The following is a 21,362-nucleotide window of genomic DNA, read 5'->3' on the forward strand; positions in this document are numbered from 1 at the left end:
TCAAACATTTAGAGAAGAGTTAACACCTATCCTTCTCAAAGTCTTCCAAAATATAGGAGAGGGAGGAACACCCCCCCACACATTCTACGAGGCCACCATCACCCTGACACCAAAACCAGACAAGATGTCACAAAGAAAGAAAACTACAGACCAATATCACTGATGATCATAGATGCAAAAATCCTCAATAAAATACCAGCAAACAGAATCCAGCAGCACATTAAAAGGATCATACACCATGATCAAGTAGGGTTTATCCCAGGAATGCAAGGATTCCTCAATATATGCAAATCAGTCAATGTGATACCCCATATTAACAAACTGAAGGATAAAATCCATATGATAATAGATGCAGAAAAAGCTTTTGACAAAATTCCACACCCATTTATTATAAAAACCCTCCAGAAATAGGCATAGAGGGAACTTACCTCAACATAATCAAGGCCATATATGACAAAAGCACAGCCAACATCATTCTCAATAGTGAAAAACTGAAAACATCTTTTCCTGGTGTCCTTGTCTGACTTTGGTATAAGGGTAATGCAAGCCTTGTAAAATGAGTTTGAGAATGTTTCATCCTCTTCCATTTTGGGGAAGAGTTTGAGAAGGACTTGCATTAATTCTTTTTTAAATATTTCGTATAATTCACCTGGGAAACTACATGGTCCTGGGCTTTTCTTTATGAGATTTTTGTTTACTGATTCAACCTCCTTACTTTGGTGATGTCATGTTTCCTTTGGTGGTGTCAAATTTCCTTGATTTTTCTTGTTCCTTGAAGTCTTGCATTCCACTCTTTGCATTTAAAGAAACAGTCATCTCCTTCAGTCTTTACTAACTTAAGGAGAGAAATACATTCCTTCAGTCCTGCTAGGGATTCTGAGGCTTTCACAGACCTTTTATGGATATGACTGCTTCTCACTTCTTACTCCTGCTTGTGGCAGAATTCATAAGTTTGTATACTTCTCTCAATTCTGCAGTGCACCAGACTGGGTGCTGATAGCCTCCCTTTTGCTTTCCCAAGGGCAGAGCTAAAGCTAAAGAGGCCAAATTTGTGGCCTCTCCGTGGCTCTCAGATTCAGGTTAGCCTTTTGTCCATGCTCACAAGCCATCTGCCAGAGCTTGCTCTTGCTGCCTTTGAGAACACAGAGTGGGCCACAGGGTGGCCGTTTGTGGGGGTGAGGCAATCAGGGTTCTGGGGGTTCCAGTGGGCCAGTCGTAGGGATCCACATGTGAGATGTCCAAGTGGCTTGTGGGCTGGCTTCTTGATAGAGTCCGTGAAGCAGTTAGTAGGATCTATGTTCCATCAGTGCCCTCCAAGAGTCCTATATGTCACTCTCTCAGCCTCTTTCCACTCCCAGTCATGCAGCTGATGACTCGGTACTCTGAATGGGATGAGAGAGAAATGGGACTCTTGGCCGTGTCCCACACAGCTGGGAAAGCCAGGCACTCCTTAACACACTTTCACTCCTCCCCCCATCCCTGCAGGAGAAATCACTGGCCAAGAAAGTGTGTCTTGGAACTGAGGGGTATTGCTTGGGGGAGAGGTGGTGCAGGTAAAGTCAAAATGTTACTCCTTCCCTCTCCAACGCATCCAAACTCAAATATATATAGTATATATTTGTTTGTTTATTTCCTCCAACAGCATGCTGGACCTTCTCTGCTGGAAAGCTAGAATTCCATAAAGGCTTTCTTGTCCATGGGTGATTGTCTCATCCGTAGGTGATTGACAGTGTTCTTCAGGGGCTCCCAGACCATGGCTGAGTGGGACTGGGACCAGCACATGGGCCACTGCAGGGTCCGCAGCCAGGACTGAGATCTGTATGTGTATTACCTGAGGCACGAGTGAGCGAGACTCCTTCCGGGTCCTGTGGCATATGGTGTTGGATCCCACAGCTTTCACAAAGGCACTTTTGTCTGTAGATGGATGCTAAATTGTTATTGTTGAACAGGGCATATGTTCGAGGAATGTCGTATTTGGCCATGTTGCTAACATCACTTCTGGCAATGAGTCCTTAAACACCAAAAGCATGATCTATGAAAGAAAAACCTCTTAAGTAGGACTTTATTAAAATTAAAAACCTCTGCTCCCTGAAAAAATTTTTTTAAGATAATGAAAAACCAAGCCAGAGACTGGGAATAAATCTCTGCAAAATACATATATAATAAAGGACTGATATCCAAAATATACAAGGAATTCTTAAAACTAAACAACAGGAAAACTAATACCCATTTAAAAAAATGGGCAAAAAGTCTGATTAGACACTCATTTCAACTTAATGGCTCTAAAGTGGATTTTAGGAACTGAGGAAAGAGACCAAATATTATAACAAAAGATGTTCCAATTGCCTTATCACTCAGGAAATTCCAAGGGTTTTGGGAGCTGTGAGCCAGGCACTGTGAATGGAGACCAAATATATACGAGAAATATATTTTGATCATCTTTTTCTTCTTTTCTTTCTTTTTTTTTTTTTTTTTTTTTTTTTCAGTACGCAGGCCTCTCACTGTTGAGGCCTCCCCTGTTGCGGAGCACAGGCTCCGGATGTGCATGCTCAGCGGCCATGGCTCATGGGCCCAGCTGCTCTGCGGCATGTGGGATCCTCCCGGACCGGGGCACGAACCCGTGTCCCCTGCATCGGCAGGCAGACTCTCAACCACTGCGCCACCAGGGAAGCCCTATTTTGATCATCTTAATGACAAAATATATTTCTTATAAATCACAATATTGCAGTCCACCTCTTGGTCTTTGAACACAGCTCCCTATAGCAAAACAATAAAAAATGTCAAAAGATATGGCACATTACTAGAATCTCATTCAGTCACTAATAACTATTGAGTCCATTATATGAAATCTTATGAAAATATCTCCCAGGGCAAGGCCACTCAGGTTTGCAGGCTTCTATTCAATCTTGTCAGTTTCCAAAAGCAGGAGTGATCTCAGCAATATATGGCTTCACCCTTTCAGTGATCTAGTATAATTGAGCCGAGAGGCAATATCATCTTTTGCTCTGGGCCTCTTTTGAGATGTTCATGTAATACTGGATGTCTCTCATTACATAACCCATTTATTCATTTTCTAACCCACAGCTACTATTTTTCATTCTCTCCACTTACACACAAACTTTTCCATCTTTGGAAAGGACATTAGGTTCAGTCACTGTACTGGTCTAGATGGCAGGCAGCAATACTAGTCTAGCAAGTCCCACCTCCTCAGCTCACTTCTAGTCAGATAAGGTAAGGTAACACAGGTGCAGAAGTTAAACAGGTGAGCTATCTTTATCACCAGGCAATATAGCTGCATTCACTGTTAATCCTAATTTTCCCAGATTGGGTGAAGGCATATCCTTCCCCAACAGGCCCTTAGGAATTCTGACATAAAGGTAAATAGTTTCTTGCTTAGGAATCATCCCTGTTTCATGCCCTTGTAGTTGCAGCCCTGGTCCTGTGACCATTGTATCAAGTGGTGGGGAAAAGAAAAAGTTGAGGTGATATGGAGAAGACAGAATACCAACATTTTCCCCACCCCCTCTTCCCCTGATCCACCAGAAAAACAGAAATCTATCCTGTGGGGACACTCTTTTAGCCCCAATCATGTTCAGCTTGAGTGTGAGCACATACTCATGAAGGCATGTAAGCCAGCCCTTCATGCCTTTATTCCCCACCACCCACCATTTTAGACAGCCAATATTTTAACTGCCAATTCCAATTCTCTATCAAACTATGACTCTAAAGAGGTTATTTTTCTGACCACTGCTGGACATCATGTGATGTAAAGTGTGTTTGTTCCTTGGCCTAAAGAAATGATTCTCAACTGTCCAAATTTGTGCAATACCTTCTGTTATAGTACTTTTGAGCATTTGCATCTACCACTGGGTAGGCAAAGCCCAGTGCAGAGTCCATGTCTATTCCTATATTCCTGTCAGGACTCATTTGTAGCCTCCCAGGGCTACCAGCATTATTCTGACTTGTCAGCTCTAATCAGGGCCTCCCTGCAACCCCCAAGGAATCTGCCACATAGCCATCTGCAGTCTGTCTCTTTTGCTGGCATACGGAGCAGTTCTTATTGGCATTGACTCAGAGGGTGCAAGAGAAATATGTCTAAATTCAGTCCATCTTTGCACTACTGCAACTCCCCCATGTCCACTCATTTCATGGACCCAGGTGGCCACATCAAGGAAGCACATCAAAATGTCCACTTAGTGGTTCCAATCACCTTCTGAACCTTGGAAGGGTGTTCTTCTGATGGGCATCAACATGTCCTACTTTAATGTACCCCTTAAATTCCCAGTGATTTCCATGAGGCTGTGCCCTATTAAGGCCATCCCTTTAACAGTCCAGTTTTCCATTGCCTATCTACCTGACCATATGGCCAGGCCATGGGCTACTGTCCATGTGTAGGTAAAAACCCAAACATAAGGGCTTTTGCCATTGCTCAATTCTTCCACCACTGCTAGGAAAACAGCATGCCATTCAGCACACCAGGCTGATCTGTTTTTACCTTCTTCAATCAGAGTGGTGACTTCCCAAACATTTCCAAGATATTGTCTGTTCACCATGGAACTGCCATCCACAAGCCAAGCAGCTCTTTGTTGGTCAGTTAAGGGCTCGTTATAGGGCACTGTCCAAGTTACAACAGAATCCAGTAGCTCCTCACACAGTTCCAGAATCAGTCCTTGGTGAAAAGAGGCTCCCTGCTCTCAGGAGTATCTCCCCCTTGCATCTCCCAGGCAGCATGTTCCTTTATAAACCATTTCCATTTTATTATGGAACTCTTCTGGGCACTGCCATCTCCATAATCCTAGATATTATGGCTATTTCAAGTTTCAAGGTCACTTTATGTCCTTCAGTCACAGTCTTAGGGGTAGCTTCAATTAATCACTGATTGCAAGGTAGTAAATGCCCCTCAAATGGAAATTCTCTAGTCCAAAGTGCCAGTAGTTGTCGAGGTGCTCACAGCTCTTGCCATATGCCCCAGTCTATTCTATGCCTCACATAGGGCTATCACAGCCTACCAGCACCTCAGCCTCTACTCCACGCTGTTTTGGCTCAGGCAATCTTACTGGTTCCCATTTAGCATGTCCAATTAACACTGCTTGAAGGGTAGATTTACACGCCTTCTATTTATAATACTAGGTATGGAAAACATTCACCAGTCAGTTATAATGTCCATCCTCACAATACAATCAGGTAAAAAAAGAAAAAAAAAAGATGCAACCACTTTACATAAAACCTGTTTAAATATACCAATTCTCCTACAAACTTTTACCTTAATTTCATCAACCCTTACATTCCTAACAGTAGCCTCCACTAGGGCTTCATCAATAGGTTTTGGTTTTACAATACTAGGTAAGGGAGGTATTCCCCAGCCAGACATGGTTTCCATTCCCAGAAAACATTCAGGTAACATTCCAACTTTCATAATTTAATTAACCGTTACACTTTTATGTTCTCTCAATTGAACTGTAGCCCAAGTCAAGGTTTCACCAATGGATTTTGGTACCACAGTTCATAGGATTCCTGTATCAAGGAGTCCTGGAAACTTTTCTTCACCCCGACTATTTTACCCAAGCTTGTGCAAAAGGTTGTGGACCCTTAGCAAGGGGTAGAGCCAAAGGACTCTAAATCATATAAAGTCTTATGTATAAGACTTATATAAAGTCTTATATATCTTAAATCTTATATAAATATACGATTTGTCAATCTTATATTAATTGTCTTACCCCTTGCCCTAAGTGATTGGTTAGATTTCTCATTGTAATTTCTGCTTTCTGGCTTTCAAAATTTCTCCGAATTGTGGTAAACAGAGCTGACTTCTTTGGGGCCCTTTAATGTTGGGGGGCCAACAAGTCTTTTGGTAGTGCTGTATTAAAATCTCTGTTTTAAGCCCACCAAGATCTGTTTTATTCACTCTGCTTCTTAATTATCATCTAAAGATTTCCACCCTGCTGGGATGAGTCCCATGACTCTCCTCTTTCTTTCTTCTTTGTTCCACTCCTATCAATATTTGCTTTATTCACCTTATTCCTTAACAACTGTTTAAAATTTCCTACCCTGCTAAAACTATTCTCTTGATTCTCTCCTCTGCTGTCTCCATTCTCTTATTAATAACCTAATATTTTTATTAGCATCTATAAGACCATGAGGGGAAGCTGAGACAGCAAATTCCATAAGGCTTCTTGAACTATCCCTCGGTTTTGCAGCAGTAAGGTTACAATGGGGTATCCATGTAAAAGAAGCCCTTTAACCACAGCATCTACCATGACCTGGATAACAAGTATATTCATTGGGTGAATATCCTGGTCATCATAAAGCCAGTCCCACATGGCTTGCATACAAAGCATATCAGCTGCTTCATCTGGGGTGTTCCGCTTGGCATTCATAGAGGAAGATGGACAGCCCCCTTCTCAGGGTAAACAGACCTTACAGCGGTCTTTATCCCATCCACCAGGCTAGTTGTTCCTTCAGAAATAACCTCCTGTGTGTCTGGATCACACATAGCCATCTGTGATTGTTCTATAGTGATCTGTGTAACCTGTACCAACCCAAACATGCTCTTTCATTCTGCAGCACTCAAAACCAAAGACACAGCTCCTAAATTAGTCACTCTCACAATTTATTTCAGTAAAGGTTCCTCAGTAAACTGATGATATCAATCTACCAAATAAAACAACTCCTTCACACTATGTCCTCTGGTTTCAATAGTTTCTTGGTTTTCCCCTCACCCTACAATGACTACCTTCTTGGTGACCAGAGGTCTTAGAGGTACTTTCTGTTGCCCCTGAATAATTTTTACCTTGGAGTGGGGGCAGCTGTGAAGCTAGTGGCTGAAGCTCAGACTCACTGAAATCTGAGCTTGGTCTAGCATCAGGGTCTGATCCAGCACTCTCTTTTACTTTTAGTTTAGCTATTAACAGATAACAATTACCAAGGGATTGTATATTTTACCTCTTTCTTATTAGTCTCCATTTCCTTATTCATCCAGTGAGACAACTCCCCAGGAGTTGGAGTTGATGAAATAAAATTCATATTTTATGGCAAGACAAGAAAAATTTAAACATAAAATTTTTCTCTGCCCCTTTGGGCTTCCTCCCTCTGTGCATCTGCACTAACCAGACCTCCCTAGGAGATAACCTTCCTTCTTAATCTTGTAAGGGGTCATGATGGCCCCCTACTCACTTTGTACATGCAGATCCAGATTGTGTAAACTGTCAATACATCACTTGACATATAATCCTTTGTCTCAAAAATGTGTATAATTGTGCTTTGACCTCTAACAGGTGGAACAGTCCTCAGAGCTTTCTGAAAGTCTGCCTTCCTAGTTATACTCCTCAGGTTGTCTCAAATAAAATTTTCTATTTCTTTCTTAGACTGTCAATTTTTCAATTTTTCATCAACAGATCCATCCCTAAATTCCATTGGTAACTTTTACCCTTAGTAATGGATTGTAGCACAGCTGTTGCTCCATACCATGCACGACCATGAATCAAAGGTTCCTCAACCCCCACCCTTTCATCCTTTCTTTTCCCAAACTACATGTTTATGTGAGCCAGGGCTTTCTAGCAAATCCCACTTCTCTGACACCAACTAAAGTGGTTCTGAACCCAATTCCAATGTGTGTGTGTTGGGGTGTTGGGGGGAAGATAGTTTCCTACAACAACAATTCTCAAATGCCAGCAAGGTGTCCTATGATTAAACTTAATTATGACACTATCTACCCAGAGAGAGTATCAGAGTCCACAGGTCAGGGGCTGAGTCCCACAAGACTGCTCTCCACTTCAAATGTCAGTCTCAAGCCCAGGGTGTTACTTGTGCTTCTGACCGACCAACTACAGATTGGAGGTTTCCATGACCCCCTCCTTGGACTTCAGATGCCAACTGCGAATCCAGGTTGCTACCTGTACGGCTAGCCAGCTACCACCTGGCTATAAATTAGAGATTCCTATGGCTTCCTCCTTGATTTCAATTAATTTGCTAGAGTGGCTTACAGAATTCAGAGAAACATTTTACCTACCAGATTACTGGTTTATTACCAAAGGATGTAATTCAGAAACAGCCAAATGGATACATAGGGCAAGGTATGGAGAATGGGTACAGAGCTTCCATGCTCTCCCAGTGCTCCACTGTCCCAGAATCTCCCCATGTTCTCCAACTCAAAAGCTCTGCAAACCCCATCATTTTGGATGTTAACAGAGGCTTCATTACATAGGCATGATTGATTAAATCATTGGCCACTGGTCGTTGATTCAACTTCTAGCCTCTCTCCCCTCCCAGGAAGTAATAGGGGGTGTTTCGACTGAATATTACGACCTTCTAATCACAGAGTTGGTTCCTCCGGTGACGAACACCATCTTTGGTGCTTTCCGTAAGTCACCTCATTGACATAAACCCAGTTGTGGTGGAAAAAGGCTTGTTATGAGTAATAAAACACCTGTTTCACCATAATGGTTCTGAAGTGGATTTTAGAAACTGAGGACAAGAGACCGAATATTATGACAAAACGGCTCCCATTGCTCTTATCATTCAGGAAATTTCAAGGGTTTCAGGAGCTGTGAGCCAGGAACCATGGATGGAGACCAAATATATATGAGAAATATATTTTGGTCCTCTGAATGACCAATTATATTACTTATAAATCACAACATCACACAAAGCTTACTACAATAACTACAGCAATCTAAACAGTATGGTACCAACATAAAGATAGACATATAAACCAGTGAAACAGAATAAAGAGCCATGAAATAAACCCTTGCATATGTGGCCAAATGATTTTTGACAAGGGTACCAAGATCATTCAATGGTAAATGGACATTCTTTTCTAGAAATGGTATTGGGAAAACTGGATATCCACATGCAAAAGAATGGATTTGGAGCTTTACCTTATACCACATACTAAAATTAACTCAAAATGGAACAATGACAAACTCAAGAGCTAAAATTTTGAAACTCTTAGAAGAAAACATAGGAAAGAACTTTATGGCATTGAGTTTGGCAATGATTTCTTGGATAGGACACCAAAACACCAAAAAAGATAAATTGGACTTTGTCAAAATTAAAAACTTATGTGCATCAAAAGACCCTTTCAAGACAGTGAAAAGGCAAGCCATAGAATGGGAGAAAATACTTGCAAATCATAATATATGATAACAGGTTAATATCAAGAATATTTAAAGGACTCCTAAAACCTAACAACAATAACAAAAAAGCCAAACAACCCTATTTTTAAGGATTTATTTTTAAGGGCAAAGGCCTCAAATAGACATTTTTTTCAAAGAAGGTATGTAAATGGCCAATAAGCACATGAAAAGATGCACAACATCACTAGTCATTAGGGAAATACAAAGCAAAACCATGAGATACCACCTCACACACATTAAGATGGGTATTATCAAAACACAGAAAATAACAAATGTTGGCAAGGATGTGGAGAAATTGATACCCATGTGCATTTCTGATGTGAATGAAAAATGATTCAGTGACTGTGGAAAACAGTATGTCAGTTCTTCAAAAAAATTAAACATAGAATTACCATATGACGTAACAATTCCACTTCTAGTTATTTACCCAAAATAATTGAAAGCAAGGGCTCGAACAGGTATTTGTACCACCAATGTTCTTAGCAGCATGATTCACAACAGCCAAGAATTGGAAACAACCAAAATGTCCATTGACAGATGTACAGATACACAAAATGTGGTATATACAAACAATGAAATGTTATTCAGTCTTAAAAAGAAATAAAATTTTGATACATGCTACAAGGATGAACTTTGAAAATATTATGCTATATGAAACAGCCAGACACAAAGTAACAAATATTATAAATACATTCTAGATACATTGTATCTAGATCTGTCAAATTTGTAGAGATAGAAAATAGAATAGTGCTCACAAGGGTCTGATCAGAGTGGGTAGTGGGAAGTTATTGTTTAATGGATACAGAGTTTCAGTTTGGGATGATAAAAAAAAAGTTCTGGAGACTGATATTGATGATGGTTAAATGACAGTGTAAATGTACTTAATGTCACTGAATTATACACATAAAATTGGTTAAAATGGCAAACCTTATATGTTATTTTACCATAAGTTTTTAAAAACCATAGAAATGTACAGTACAAAGGGTGAACCCTAATATACACTAGGGACTTTAGTTAGTAATAATGTATCAATATTCATTCGTCAACTGTAACAAATATATCACACTAATGCAAGAGGCTAATAATATGGGAAACTGTGTGTAGGGAAAGGAGGTGGTGGAGAAGAAGTAGTAGTATAGGGCTTCCCTGGTGGCACAGTGGTTGAGAATCTGCCTGCCAATGCAGGGGACACGGGTTCGAGCCCTGGTCTGGGAGGATCCCACATGCCGCGGAGCAACTAAGCCTGTGAGCCACAACTACTGAGTCTGCGCGTCTGGAGCCTGTGCTCCGCAACAAGAGAGGCTGTGATAGTGAGAGGCCCGCGCATTGCAATGAAGAGTGGCCCCCACTTGCTGCAACTAGAGAAAGCCCTTGCACAGAAACGAAGACCCAACACAGACAAAAATTAATTAATTAATTATTTTTTTTTAAAAAGAATGGAGGGCAATGTCTACACTATATACTGAGTGCCCTTAAAAAACAAAGTAGTAGTATAGGGGAGCTCTCTGTACTATCTGCTTAATTTTTCTATAAACCTAAAACTGCTCTAAAACATAAAGTCAAAGAATTTTTTAAATGCCAGTATTATTGCATTTTTGGTTTGTTATTCCTTGTTTTTATTCCAGTGTATTTTATTTATTCATTTATTTTTATTAAAGTATAGTTGAGACAATATTATGTTAGTGTCAGGTGTACAACATAGTGATCCAACAATTAAATACATTATGAAATGATCACTACAAGTCCAGTAACCATCTGTCACCATACAAAATTATTACAGTATTATTGACTCTATTCTTTATGCTGTATATTACATCTCCATGACTTATTTTATGACTGAAAGTTTGTATCTCTTAACCCTCTTCATCTACTGCCCCGTAATCCCCCACCCCCCTCCCCTCTGGCAACCACAAATTTGCTCCCTGTATCTGTAAGTCTGTTCATGTTTTTCCAGGGTTTCTTTTTGTTTTCTTTTTCTTTTTTTTTTTTTTTTTTTGGCCATGCAGTTTACAGGATTTCAGTTCCCTGACCAGGAATTGAACCTGGGCCACAGCACTGAAATCCCAGAGTCCTAACCACTAGGCCACCAAGGAACTCCCACTGTTTCCATTTTGTTTTGTTTGTTTTGTTTTTTAGATTCCACATATAAGTGAGCTCATATGGTACTTGTCTTTCTCTGTCTGATTTATTTCACTTAGCAAACCATCAACAGAACGAAAAGACAACCTACTGAATGGCAGAAAATAATTGCAAATGATATATCCAATATGAGGTTAATATCCAAATTATAAATAAATCACACAACTCAATATAAAAAAAGAAAAATGAACAATCCAATTAAAAGATGGGCAGAGAACCTGAATAGACATTTCTCTAAAGAAGACAGACAGATGGCCAATAGACACATGAAAAGATGTTCAACATCACTAATCATCAGGAAAATGCAGATCTAAACCACAATGAGATATCACCCCATACCTGTTAGGAAGGCTATTATCAAAAAGACAAGAAGTAACATGTTGGCGAGGATGTGGAGAAAAGGGAACCCTCATGCACTGTTGGTGGGAATGTAAACTGGTGCAGCCACTATGGAAGAAAACAGTATGGAAGTTCCTCAAAAAATTAAAAATAGAACTAGCATACCATCCAGCAACTCCACTTCTGAGTATTTACCCAAAGAAAACAAAAACACTAATTTGAAAAGATATGTGCACCCCTATACTCACTGTGGCATTATTTAGAATAGCCAAGATGTGGAAACAACCTAGATGTCCATCAATAGATGAACGGACAAAGAAGATACACACACTCATTACTGAGTAATAACTTTTCATTCTGTTTTGGTGTGTGTATGTGTGTGACATCATCAGTATCGGCATCTGAACCAAATCTTGGGTGATAGTGTATTCTGTCTCTGAGGGGTGGCCACAACAGTCCCAAAAAGAAAATATATTTTTCTGTATAGTGGAGCCATGGGTTTCTTGCAGAATGAAGAGAAAGGGAGAGGGAATTAATTGTAAAGCTTTTCACTTAATAGAGTTGTTCATCTATGCTATCTCTGGTAATTTTAATATTGTATTTCAAAACTTTACTATATATATAATGACATTAATGTATTTATGTGAATTATAAAAGTTCCTACCATTGTTCTTGGTATACCAGAAAAATGACATTACTTTAACAGGAGGCTCAAATGGAAGAGGCACAACCTTTGAGCCATTTCGTCTTGTTTCTTATCCACTTGAGATTTATACACCAAGGGATGACAGCCACAGAAGTTTTTGTCTTTCATACCAGACTAGTTTTGACTCAGAAGAAATTATCTGTTATGAAAACTGACGGATGATACTGTGTCCCTCCTCTAAAAGCTTTTTGTACTTGGTCACTGGCTCACTGAGGGATGAATCATTAGTTCTGGATGAGGATTTCTCACCTAAGGTGCTTCAGAGAGCCTGAAGTCCCATGTGGCTTGAATGCAGGTGGGATATAATGGGGACAATGAAAATATGCTGAAGGATATAGAGCCTTGAAAGACTTGCTAGGGAATTTGGTGATATTATATAGATGGATTCCCCTGAAAGTTCCTCATTTAAAATTGAGGATAGATAGATAGATAATTAATTAATTAATTAAATTGAGGGCCCAGCAAAGGGTCGGTAGGTGCTAATAGTCCAGTTGTGTTGCAGGAAGATTTCCTGCCTTGATGACGGGAAACATGAGAAATCTACACTGATTTTTACCCCCAGCCAGCAACATATTGAGACAAGCAACATCTGGATCAGCCCTGATACTACATGGGCTTGCCTGAATTATTTTTCCAGAAAAGGACATGAAACAAGAGATGAGCAATGGGGTTTTGACTTTGAGTACACCCCAGGAACAATTTGGGAACTGACTCTGTCTTCCATAATTCCTACTCAAGGACAGACCATCAGCTTCTTGCTTTGATACAAACACCTACATACCCCAAACTCACCCTTCTCTTTAACTAATGGAAAATTCCACAGCCATCAACTGATTAAATGTGTGCTCCATAGGGCATTTGAGACACAGAATATTTCCAAAGGGTCTGGTCCAATTGTACTGTGAAGATCCCCAATTCTGAAAGCAGTACCCACAGCTGGAATTCCAGACTATGGGAGTTTTGTGGATTAAAAACAAGTTATAAAGAACACCAAAAATCATCTAAGTTGCAACCGTATGTTGCAAAAAGCCTATCTACATTTTTTCACCCTTAATGCACAAATGTGGCTGGTTGTCTTTCATTTTAACTCCTAGATATACAGAAGATAGTTTCAGATTTGACCTCAACAGAAATTAAACTAAAGATAGCTGCTAAAACTAGGGGTACATGACACCTTGTTGAGATTTGTAGGTTTAGGCCTTCCCCCAAACACTTAAAAAGTTAGGAGAGAGAGGAAGCTCAATAGAAAGACCAGTATTTGTACACTGTATTTCTCAATACCCAATTTCCCAATTCTGGGCAGTTAAGGAAAGAGGAATGATAACAGCAAAGGAGACAGAGGGTAGCAGAGGCAGAGGTGACCCCAAATCCCAATCTAAACTCGGGCATTCTATGCCACAATCTCTTAACCAGAACTTAGCTTTTGTTAGGTATAAACAGGAGGAGCTGAGGTAGTATAGACAACATGGCTTCAGCTCTGTAAACTGTACAAATAAATAGGATAGTGGGATTAGGGGAATTAATTTCTTCCTAACCGCACACTCCTAAAGGACTTTGGTCTCCTGTGGCTGTCTCACAGAGCTGAGCTCTAATCAAAAGGGATCAGCACAAACAGGGCACTGTCATCAAGCATAGGTGCAAATCACCAAGTCCAAAGCATTGGTCAGCAAACAAAAGCAAGTATGAGAGCAAACAGTCATAAAGATGGGGCAAATGAGATTTTCCATGAAGCAATTTTTGTAGTTAGACCCTAGAAAGGCCCTCCTCTGAGACCCAGGAATACAGGGTGAGGGAGCCTCAGATGAAGCAGTAAACTTGGTACCCCAAGATGGGGTACCTGGCTGTTGAGGGTACAGTGGGACTAGGTCCTTTTAGAACCACACTTCCATGGCTTTGCTAAATGGGAATGAGAACCAGGAATTTTCTTGGAGGTTAAAAAGCTTCAAGATATCCTGATGGGACATCTTATGTGAAAGGCTGAGCACAAGTTCTGGGACTCAGACTGGAATGAAAGCATCTGTGTTCCTTTACTCCTAAGTCTATGTCTTCACCCCTTTCCCCAGGTCTGCCCAGATGTCAGCCAGTAGCACAGTCCTGTCTTCTTGTGTACAGGGTGATTCTACTCTTTGAACATGCTGAAACTAAATGATCTTTCAATGTAAACTTGTTTTGTTTGTACCCCACTACAGACACAGACAGTGCTCTTTATTATTCTGTTACTTGTGCTTTATCCCTCTGACTAGACTTCAACTGAAGAACTAGGACAATGTTTTCACCAGTTTTAGCATGCAACTTTATTTACATGTAAATGAAGTATTAAATGAATACAGTTATGTCAATATAAAGCACAAAAGTATAGTTTACTCAGGATGAATAAGTTCATTATTAGGTCATATTGCAGAAATACTAAAAATATCTTAATTTATATAGCACAATAAAAATCAACAAACATTCAAGCTCTCAAGATCATTTGGTATCCACAAAACTGGCTCCTTCAATCAGCACAGATGGCATAAATATTGAACTTATAATATGCATTCATTTTATATTACAACACCAAAAAATTATTCAAGGCTTTGTGAGAACATACGGCTATTCAGAGTTTGAGTATTAATCGTATAACTTTATCTCTCACCTCAGGATCACTGTGCTCTGCTAAGTCTTGTAGTTTCTGACCAAACTCTTTTGCTTCCTGGAATATGGAAATAAGTTCAGATTTAGTGAACTCTTCCTTGGTAAATAGCTTCACCTTCTTTTTGAATTGGAAATTTATATTCTCAAATATTTCAATGATATTAAGAATATTGGCCTTTGACTCATTTTTGTTAAAGGGCGCAACCAATGATGACAGTACTTTGGCACTGATCAGTTCTCTTGTATTGGCTTGATTTTTAGACAAGCGCGAAAACACTTTTAAAACATAAAACTTGGTTTTGCCACTTCCCTTGCTTAACAAGGTGAGGAAATCTGGAATGTAACTGACAATCATATGGTGGTCCTCAAATTTTACACTCAGCTGCACTAATAATTTTAGTCCAGCCAGTTGCTCAGGGGAGTTCAAAGGATAAGAGATTATGTCCTTACAAACTTGGTTTACATATGACTGCCCTGTTTTTGGTTCTCCAGAAGACTTAGAGTTGTCATCCACCATATTTAAAGGTCTAGGGTGTTCTTTAACATTGGGATTATTGACCAAGTTTTCAATCATAACAGTAATACCTACATCATGAATTATATCTTGGGTAAATGGATAAGCAGGACTGATACCCATTATCATTGTAGCTATTTCATGAATGAAAGGATCCCTAGTTAACTTAAGTAGGGCAACGAGTTTATCAAACTCTTTAGGCTCTAAACTAAAAACACGTGATTTGCAGCGGCAGGCTTTTGGATTGGGTCCATACTTTTCCCTATACTTAACCTGTTTTTTGAGCTCAGCTAAGGTCTGGAAGTAAGGCCCATTATAGGGTGGGATCTTGGTCAGAGGCCGAATCCCCAGAGGAGTTTCAATCAAGGTCTCAACCAGAGTCCAGTTCCCTTCTGGAGGCAAGGATCGCTCCCCTCCCTCTACTGGGACTAGGACACAAAACCTGGCCCTTGACCATGCTGCCGCTTTTTGCTTTATAGTAAGTTCGGGTTTGGGTGTGGGCTTGGGCTTTTCCTGGATCTTACGTGGAGGCTTATACACTTGAAAAGGGGTCTCTTCTTCAGGCCAGAACCAGGATCCTACACTAGGCTCTTCTCCAGTCCAAAACCAAGAGCAGACATTTTCTTCAGCCTCATCACTGGACTCAATTACAATACCAGCTCTGTCCCTCACCCTCAACTTGATGCTGGCCTCTCTCCTTCTCTGGGACCTGGAACCAGTATTGTCTTTATCATCAGCCTTAGCAAAGGACCTGATATTGGCTTCACTTCCAGCACCAGCCTTGACTTCATACTTGGTCACAGCACTGACCCTGGACTTAGGCATGGCCTTTGACTTGGTTTGGGACACTATACCAGGTTCTGTAGGGGGGTCTGCCTTAGTCTCAGCCACAACTCTAGTCTTAGTTTTAGCTTCCATCTTGCTCACTTCCCTTGTCAAGGCACGGCCTCAGCGTAGGTCACTGCCTGTGTCCTGGCCACTGCTCCATCCCCAGGTTTGGCCTGGGTCACTGGTCCTGTTTCCGATTCTGCCTCAGCCACTGCCTTGGCTTGGATCTTAGCCTTGGCTCTAGTGTTGGCAGGGCCACAGATTCCAGCTTTCAGGCCAGCCCCAGCCCCTCCTCTGCCCTTGCCTTAGCCTCAAAGCCAGTCATGATCCAAGTTAAAGGCAAGGCCAAGTTATGTATCCCCACCCCCGTCTCAGCCTTGACTGAAGGTCTCTCCCAAGTTGGTATTTTCATACAAAGTCCAGTTGTCACTCAGCCCCCTTTCCAACTATAGGCTCTGCCAGTGATATAAACAACATGCAGAGGAAGCTCACTCAGGGAAGGGAAGGATGGCTGTGTGCCTGAGCGCAGCCCTGTGGAGGGTGGTGGTCTTCAGCCACTCCAAGGCCACCAGATCTGCCACTGAAGTTGGACCTAGGGGTGGAGGAAGGAAATGGGGCTTTGAGTTTTTTCCAACTTTTTGCTCATGTTGATTAGCACAGAAAGACAGGAAAGTATGAAAATTCAGTGCTAAGTGTAAAAGGTCGATAATTAGCAAACTCCTTCTCCCTTCATTTCATGCTCCCTACTACTGTAGTTGCAACCGATCTTTTTCCCAGACACAAAACAAGAGTATGGAGAGTGGAAAAGCTGAATGGGAGTGAGAGAGACTGAAGAATCCCTAGACTGGCTCTCTGCCCCTACTGCACCCAAGCAGATCTCCACTACTTCATCCTACAGGTCTCCTGAGGAAGTCTCCACATACACTAACCTTCTCTGATCTGGAGTAATTTTCTCCTCTTTTCCTTGCTTCCAATGATGACAAGCCCTACAGCAGACCTAAAGGCAGATCTATGGACAAATAAACAAACAGGAGGATTGGAAACTGATCTCTTGTTAGACTGATCTTGGTCCCTGGTCCCTATATATGTAGTTTGTCTAGTGTTTCCCTCCTTCTGGTCCCTTCCCCCATTGCCTGCTTCAGGACTGCTCCTCCTCCCTGTTTCCCACCATTTTCCACTTCAGTGACTGCCCAGGCATTTCCCTGTTTCAAAAATGGGCTGGGGTGAAGCATAAGAATAGGAAAACCAAGTGGGAAGTAATAAAAGCAGGTATTACCCTTCTATACCCCCAAAGCTTAGGAAGGCTCCCAACTAAGTCAGCAGGGGACCAAACGGGTTAGTAAACTGGCAAAACAGAAGAGATAGAATTCTCTATCTCAATCACTGTACCCTCACACCAATCTAAACAGATACAGGACACATTTCTCTTCTTCATTATTTCCTAGCTTCAAGTTGGGTTACCATTTACAGGCCTTCACAACAACTTAGAGTTCCACAGACCCAAGGACAGACCTACACGCAAAGATCCACAAATGCAGAGATAAATAAATAAATAGAGACAATGGAGACCGAGCCCTTGGTAGAGATCAGCACGTAGGACACTGATCCTTTCTGGATACAAGTACCTGATTGCCAAAAATTTCTCTCTTTCTTCCTCCCCTCCCCCAAATCTCCAAGCTTCTCTGCTCCATTCTCAAAGTCTGACATGACAATTCCCCTGCAGAGACAACTCAAAAATCGCTGCAAGAGAGTGGTGGTGTTAGTAGGGATGGAATGCTCAAACCATGGAAATTGGCTTCAAAATAAATGAAAAGTATGATTTCCAAATTTCATCTAAGTTCTTGTGTTTCCTTTTTCTCCCCAAAGTCTATCATTTTCTTTAACACAATGGGAATAAGGGAGGGCTGTTTGGAAAGCTGGCAGAAAGGAGATCTGGAATTTTCCCTAGATCCCTACCTGCTCTAGTCTTAGCCATCTACCACATTCAAGCACTGACCTCTCTACAGAAATTAAGCCAATTTTCTTTTTCTTATACCCTTTGAGGTTCACTGCCCCCTACCGGTCTTTACAGAAACATACAGTACCGCAAATGCAGAAACAGACCTACACATATAAACGCATGATACATACTCAACGACCCAATGAAAGACAGTGGGAGAGACTTGGTTATTAATAGTTAGCCTAGTAACCAGGACAGGAGACCCTTTTCTAATCCAGGGCCTTGATTATCAAACACAACCTCCTTTTACACTCTTTCCCTCTCAGGGCTCCCCAGACCACTGCTCTCACAGACAGCAGCAGCCCCTCCTCCTATTAATGTAATCCACCATTTCTCCGCTAGAAGCCGCTACTACACTCCTTTCCCTCCCCAAACATGGTGGGTGGGGGGAGGGCAGTGTCTGGAAATCAAGCTAGCAAGAGGCAGATCATTTTTAATTTATCATTGCGTGCCGCTCAAATGACCCATGTCCCTCTCTCCCTCTCACCACCCGCGCCCCATGACCAAGTCAAATCTCCCACGTTCATCTCTGACACCCGTATCCACACTCCCAAGCAATGCCCGCCTTCTCACTGACCTGCTCTGCTTGGATGAGAGGCAGTTTTCTCATTTCCTTGCCTCGAGGGGTGCCGAGCCCTAAGAAAGAGGGACGGAGAGTCAGACGGATACAAGGACACGAGACAATGGCGGCGACTATGTTTGGGGTTTGGCCCGGCACGGCGGATTCATAACGAGATACCTGCTTTATCAGATGAAGGGCCGTAACTGGCAAACGACTGTAACTTTCTGGAATTTCCTTCTCCTTACCGCCCCCAGGACGCCTCAGGGACCCGCTCCTAGTGACTCTTTTAACAGCTACCTTTTCCTCCGCAGACTTTGTCTCTCCACGTCCCCAGAACCAAAACCGAGCAGCTCGAGGGGAGTTGAAGACGATCCGGCCTCACGGAAGCGGAGTGATACCAGGCCTTGCATAGCGCCGCTTTCTCTGTCGGCGAGCTCCGTCCCGCCTACCCTGGCTGTTTCGGTACTGGAGTGGGCAGGGGCGGGGTCTGGATTTTTAGAAAGCAGCGCTGGACGGAGAGAAGCCAACTAAACCAAAGGGTCTCGGTATTAGTTCCCCTCTGTTAGGGAGCTCCTCCACCCCAAACCTACAATCTTTTCCCCTGAACTGAAATGTATACGGGTTTCGGGAGGTGACATCAGTGAATCCGCTTCGGCCTGATAAGGCGGACGAATACCAAAATATAGTTGTTACAAATTCCCTTCTCCAGAAAGCGGGCTGCTGTAGTGGGTGGGTTGGGGGAGGGGGCCGAGGTAAGAAGGTCAGGAAGGAGGCTCAAGACTGAAAGAGGAAGGTAAATTCTGATCTATGCCAAAAACTATGCGTCCCCTTTATGATAGAAACCCCTTCAAACCGCCCTTCTCAGCAATCAGCCTTTTGAACTAAAGGGCAGGGGCGGGGCGGGGCGTCTGGAAAGCTGCTCTGGTCCGACTTGCTGATCAATATCAAACACCTTAGTCTTTTCTTGTTCTTCTCCTCTAAGTTTCTCGCCCTTATTGCCTACCGTATTTCTTGCACAGAAATAGTCGAAGGTAAGGTGGGATGAGAATATAGGGAAAGCACAGATGGACGGAGAGAAGCATATTAATACCAAACTACCCCGTTGTGTACATAAGGCATTCTTATGCCCTGCCTCCCCTCCTGATGCCCACGATATTTTCTGCACCTAAACATGCAGGAGCCTGAGCATGGGTATGTGGAAAACAACTCTGTACTCATGGAAGAGGATGAATCTCAAATATCTTTGTACTCTTGAGCCACCTCCCACCCCACACCCCCACCACAGGGTTTCCTTATTTGTCACCTAAAATGGAAGATGAAGTGGAAGAGAGTTAGGAAAGCAGCACTAAAGTGAGAAGGGATTAAATGCCAAACTATCTTGTTGTGGGGCCCTTTTTACGCCTGACCCACCATATTGCCTGCACAAAAAGTCAGATGAGGTAGAGGAAATATCAGAAAAGGAGGCTGGAAGAGGAAAGGCGATTTGAGGCCAGACCACCCCGGAGGTTCTGGGCAGCCCTCCCCAGTTCTGCTTTCACTGTCCCTGGGATCACGGACGGGAGGAAGGTGGGAGGCGGCGCCCGTGGAGGCCGAGCCACTGCCCCTCTTCTACGGGAAGGCAGCCCTAGATGGACCTCTGGCCTGAGGAAACAAACCACCTGTCTGCACCAGTGTCGTCACCCTCTCTGCCACACTGCCATTTTCTCAGTCGCAGTGGTAGCACAATAGCACACTTTGCCATTGCGCCGCCCCTGCAGTTGCTCAGGAAAGAGGGCCTTTCCCTCTCAGGACCCGCACAGGCTCAGACAGTCCTCCCTGTCTCTCATCCCATAGCCAGGTGTCAGGCACCAGGTAGGGCGGGTCCTGGCTTCACTGTCCTCTCTAAGGAAAAAGGGACATTACCCATGCACTTCTCAAGGGAGATCCTAGCTGCTCTCCTGACTTCTCTCACCACTACATCCTGCCTAATGAATGCATATGCTCATTCTCCGTGAATATATAAAATGTTTTGGATTTTCCATTCCAAGTTGAAAAAAGTGAGGGGCCATTGAGTCATGAAAATTCCACGGCACCTTCTACTGTTTGCAGATCAAGGCCTATCTCTAGGTTTGTCTTTGTCTTTGAAGTCTGTAACCCCAAGGCTTAGCCTAGAGTCTGCCACATGGGAGATGCTCTGTGTATAATTTTCAAAGGAGGAAGGAAGCAAATATTTTTTAAAAATACATTTTGGAAAGAAACCTGGAGAATCTTAATATCACATTTTGCAATGAACATTTGGGAGGATACACGCAATTTAGATTTGATAGGTTTTATTTTTCCTTTTCTGTCTTCTTTTCATGCTTGAAACTATGCCTTACTAAGCTCCTTAATATATAGCAAACCCCTATGAAATCATAAAGAAAAGACCCGTGACCAACAATCCATTAGAAAAATAAGCAAATATATGAACAGATTGTTCATAAAAAAGACAAATCAACATTTCTTAAATGTATGAGAAAATGTTTCAT

At 42.1% G+C, this 21,362-nt stretch overlaps 1 protein-coding gene and 1 long non-coding RNA gene across 9 annotated transcripts in view; both read right to left on the bottom strand.

The window, feature by feature from the left end:
• Nucleotides 1-16,501, bottom strand: part of ARMCX5 (armadillo repeat containing X-linked 5) — a 129,551-nt gene extending 113,050 nt beyond the window's left edge. For 6 of the 8 annotated variants that reach the window (XM_082610828.1, XM_082610829.1, XM_082610826.1 and 3 more), the window contains exon 1: nt 14,954-16,501. In XM_082610828.1, the coding sequence (XP_082466954.1) occupies nt 14,954-16,384 (1,431 nt within the window). In that variant the 5' untranslated portion in view covers nt 16,385-16,501. Of the gene's footprint in view, nt 1-368; nt 2,033-14,953 lie in introns of those variants that run through there. The other 2 variants (XR_014292569.1, XR_014292568.1) reach the window with 2 other exon arrangements.
• An 812-nt stretch (nt 16,502-17,313) lies between these two features.
• LOC309797257 lies at nt 17,314-19,258 on the bottom strand. The gene is made up of 3 exons (XR_014292570.1): nt 19,033-19,258; nt 18,871-18,929; nt 17,314-18,034 (listed from the first exon to the last, which is right to left on the bottom strand). It is a non-coding gene; the product is annotated as an uncharacterized lncRNA (long non-coding RNA).
• Between the last annotated feature and the right edge of the window lie 2,104 nt (nt 19,259-21,362).

The sequence above is a fragment of the Mesoplodon mirus genome, assembly GCF_964341445.2.
Source record: "Mesoplodon mirus genome assembly, chromosome: X".
Lineage (NCBI taxonomy): Eukaryota > Metazoa > Chordata > Mammalia > Artiodactyla > Ziphiidae > Mesoplodon > Mesoplodon mirus.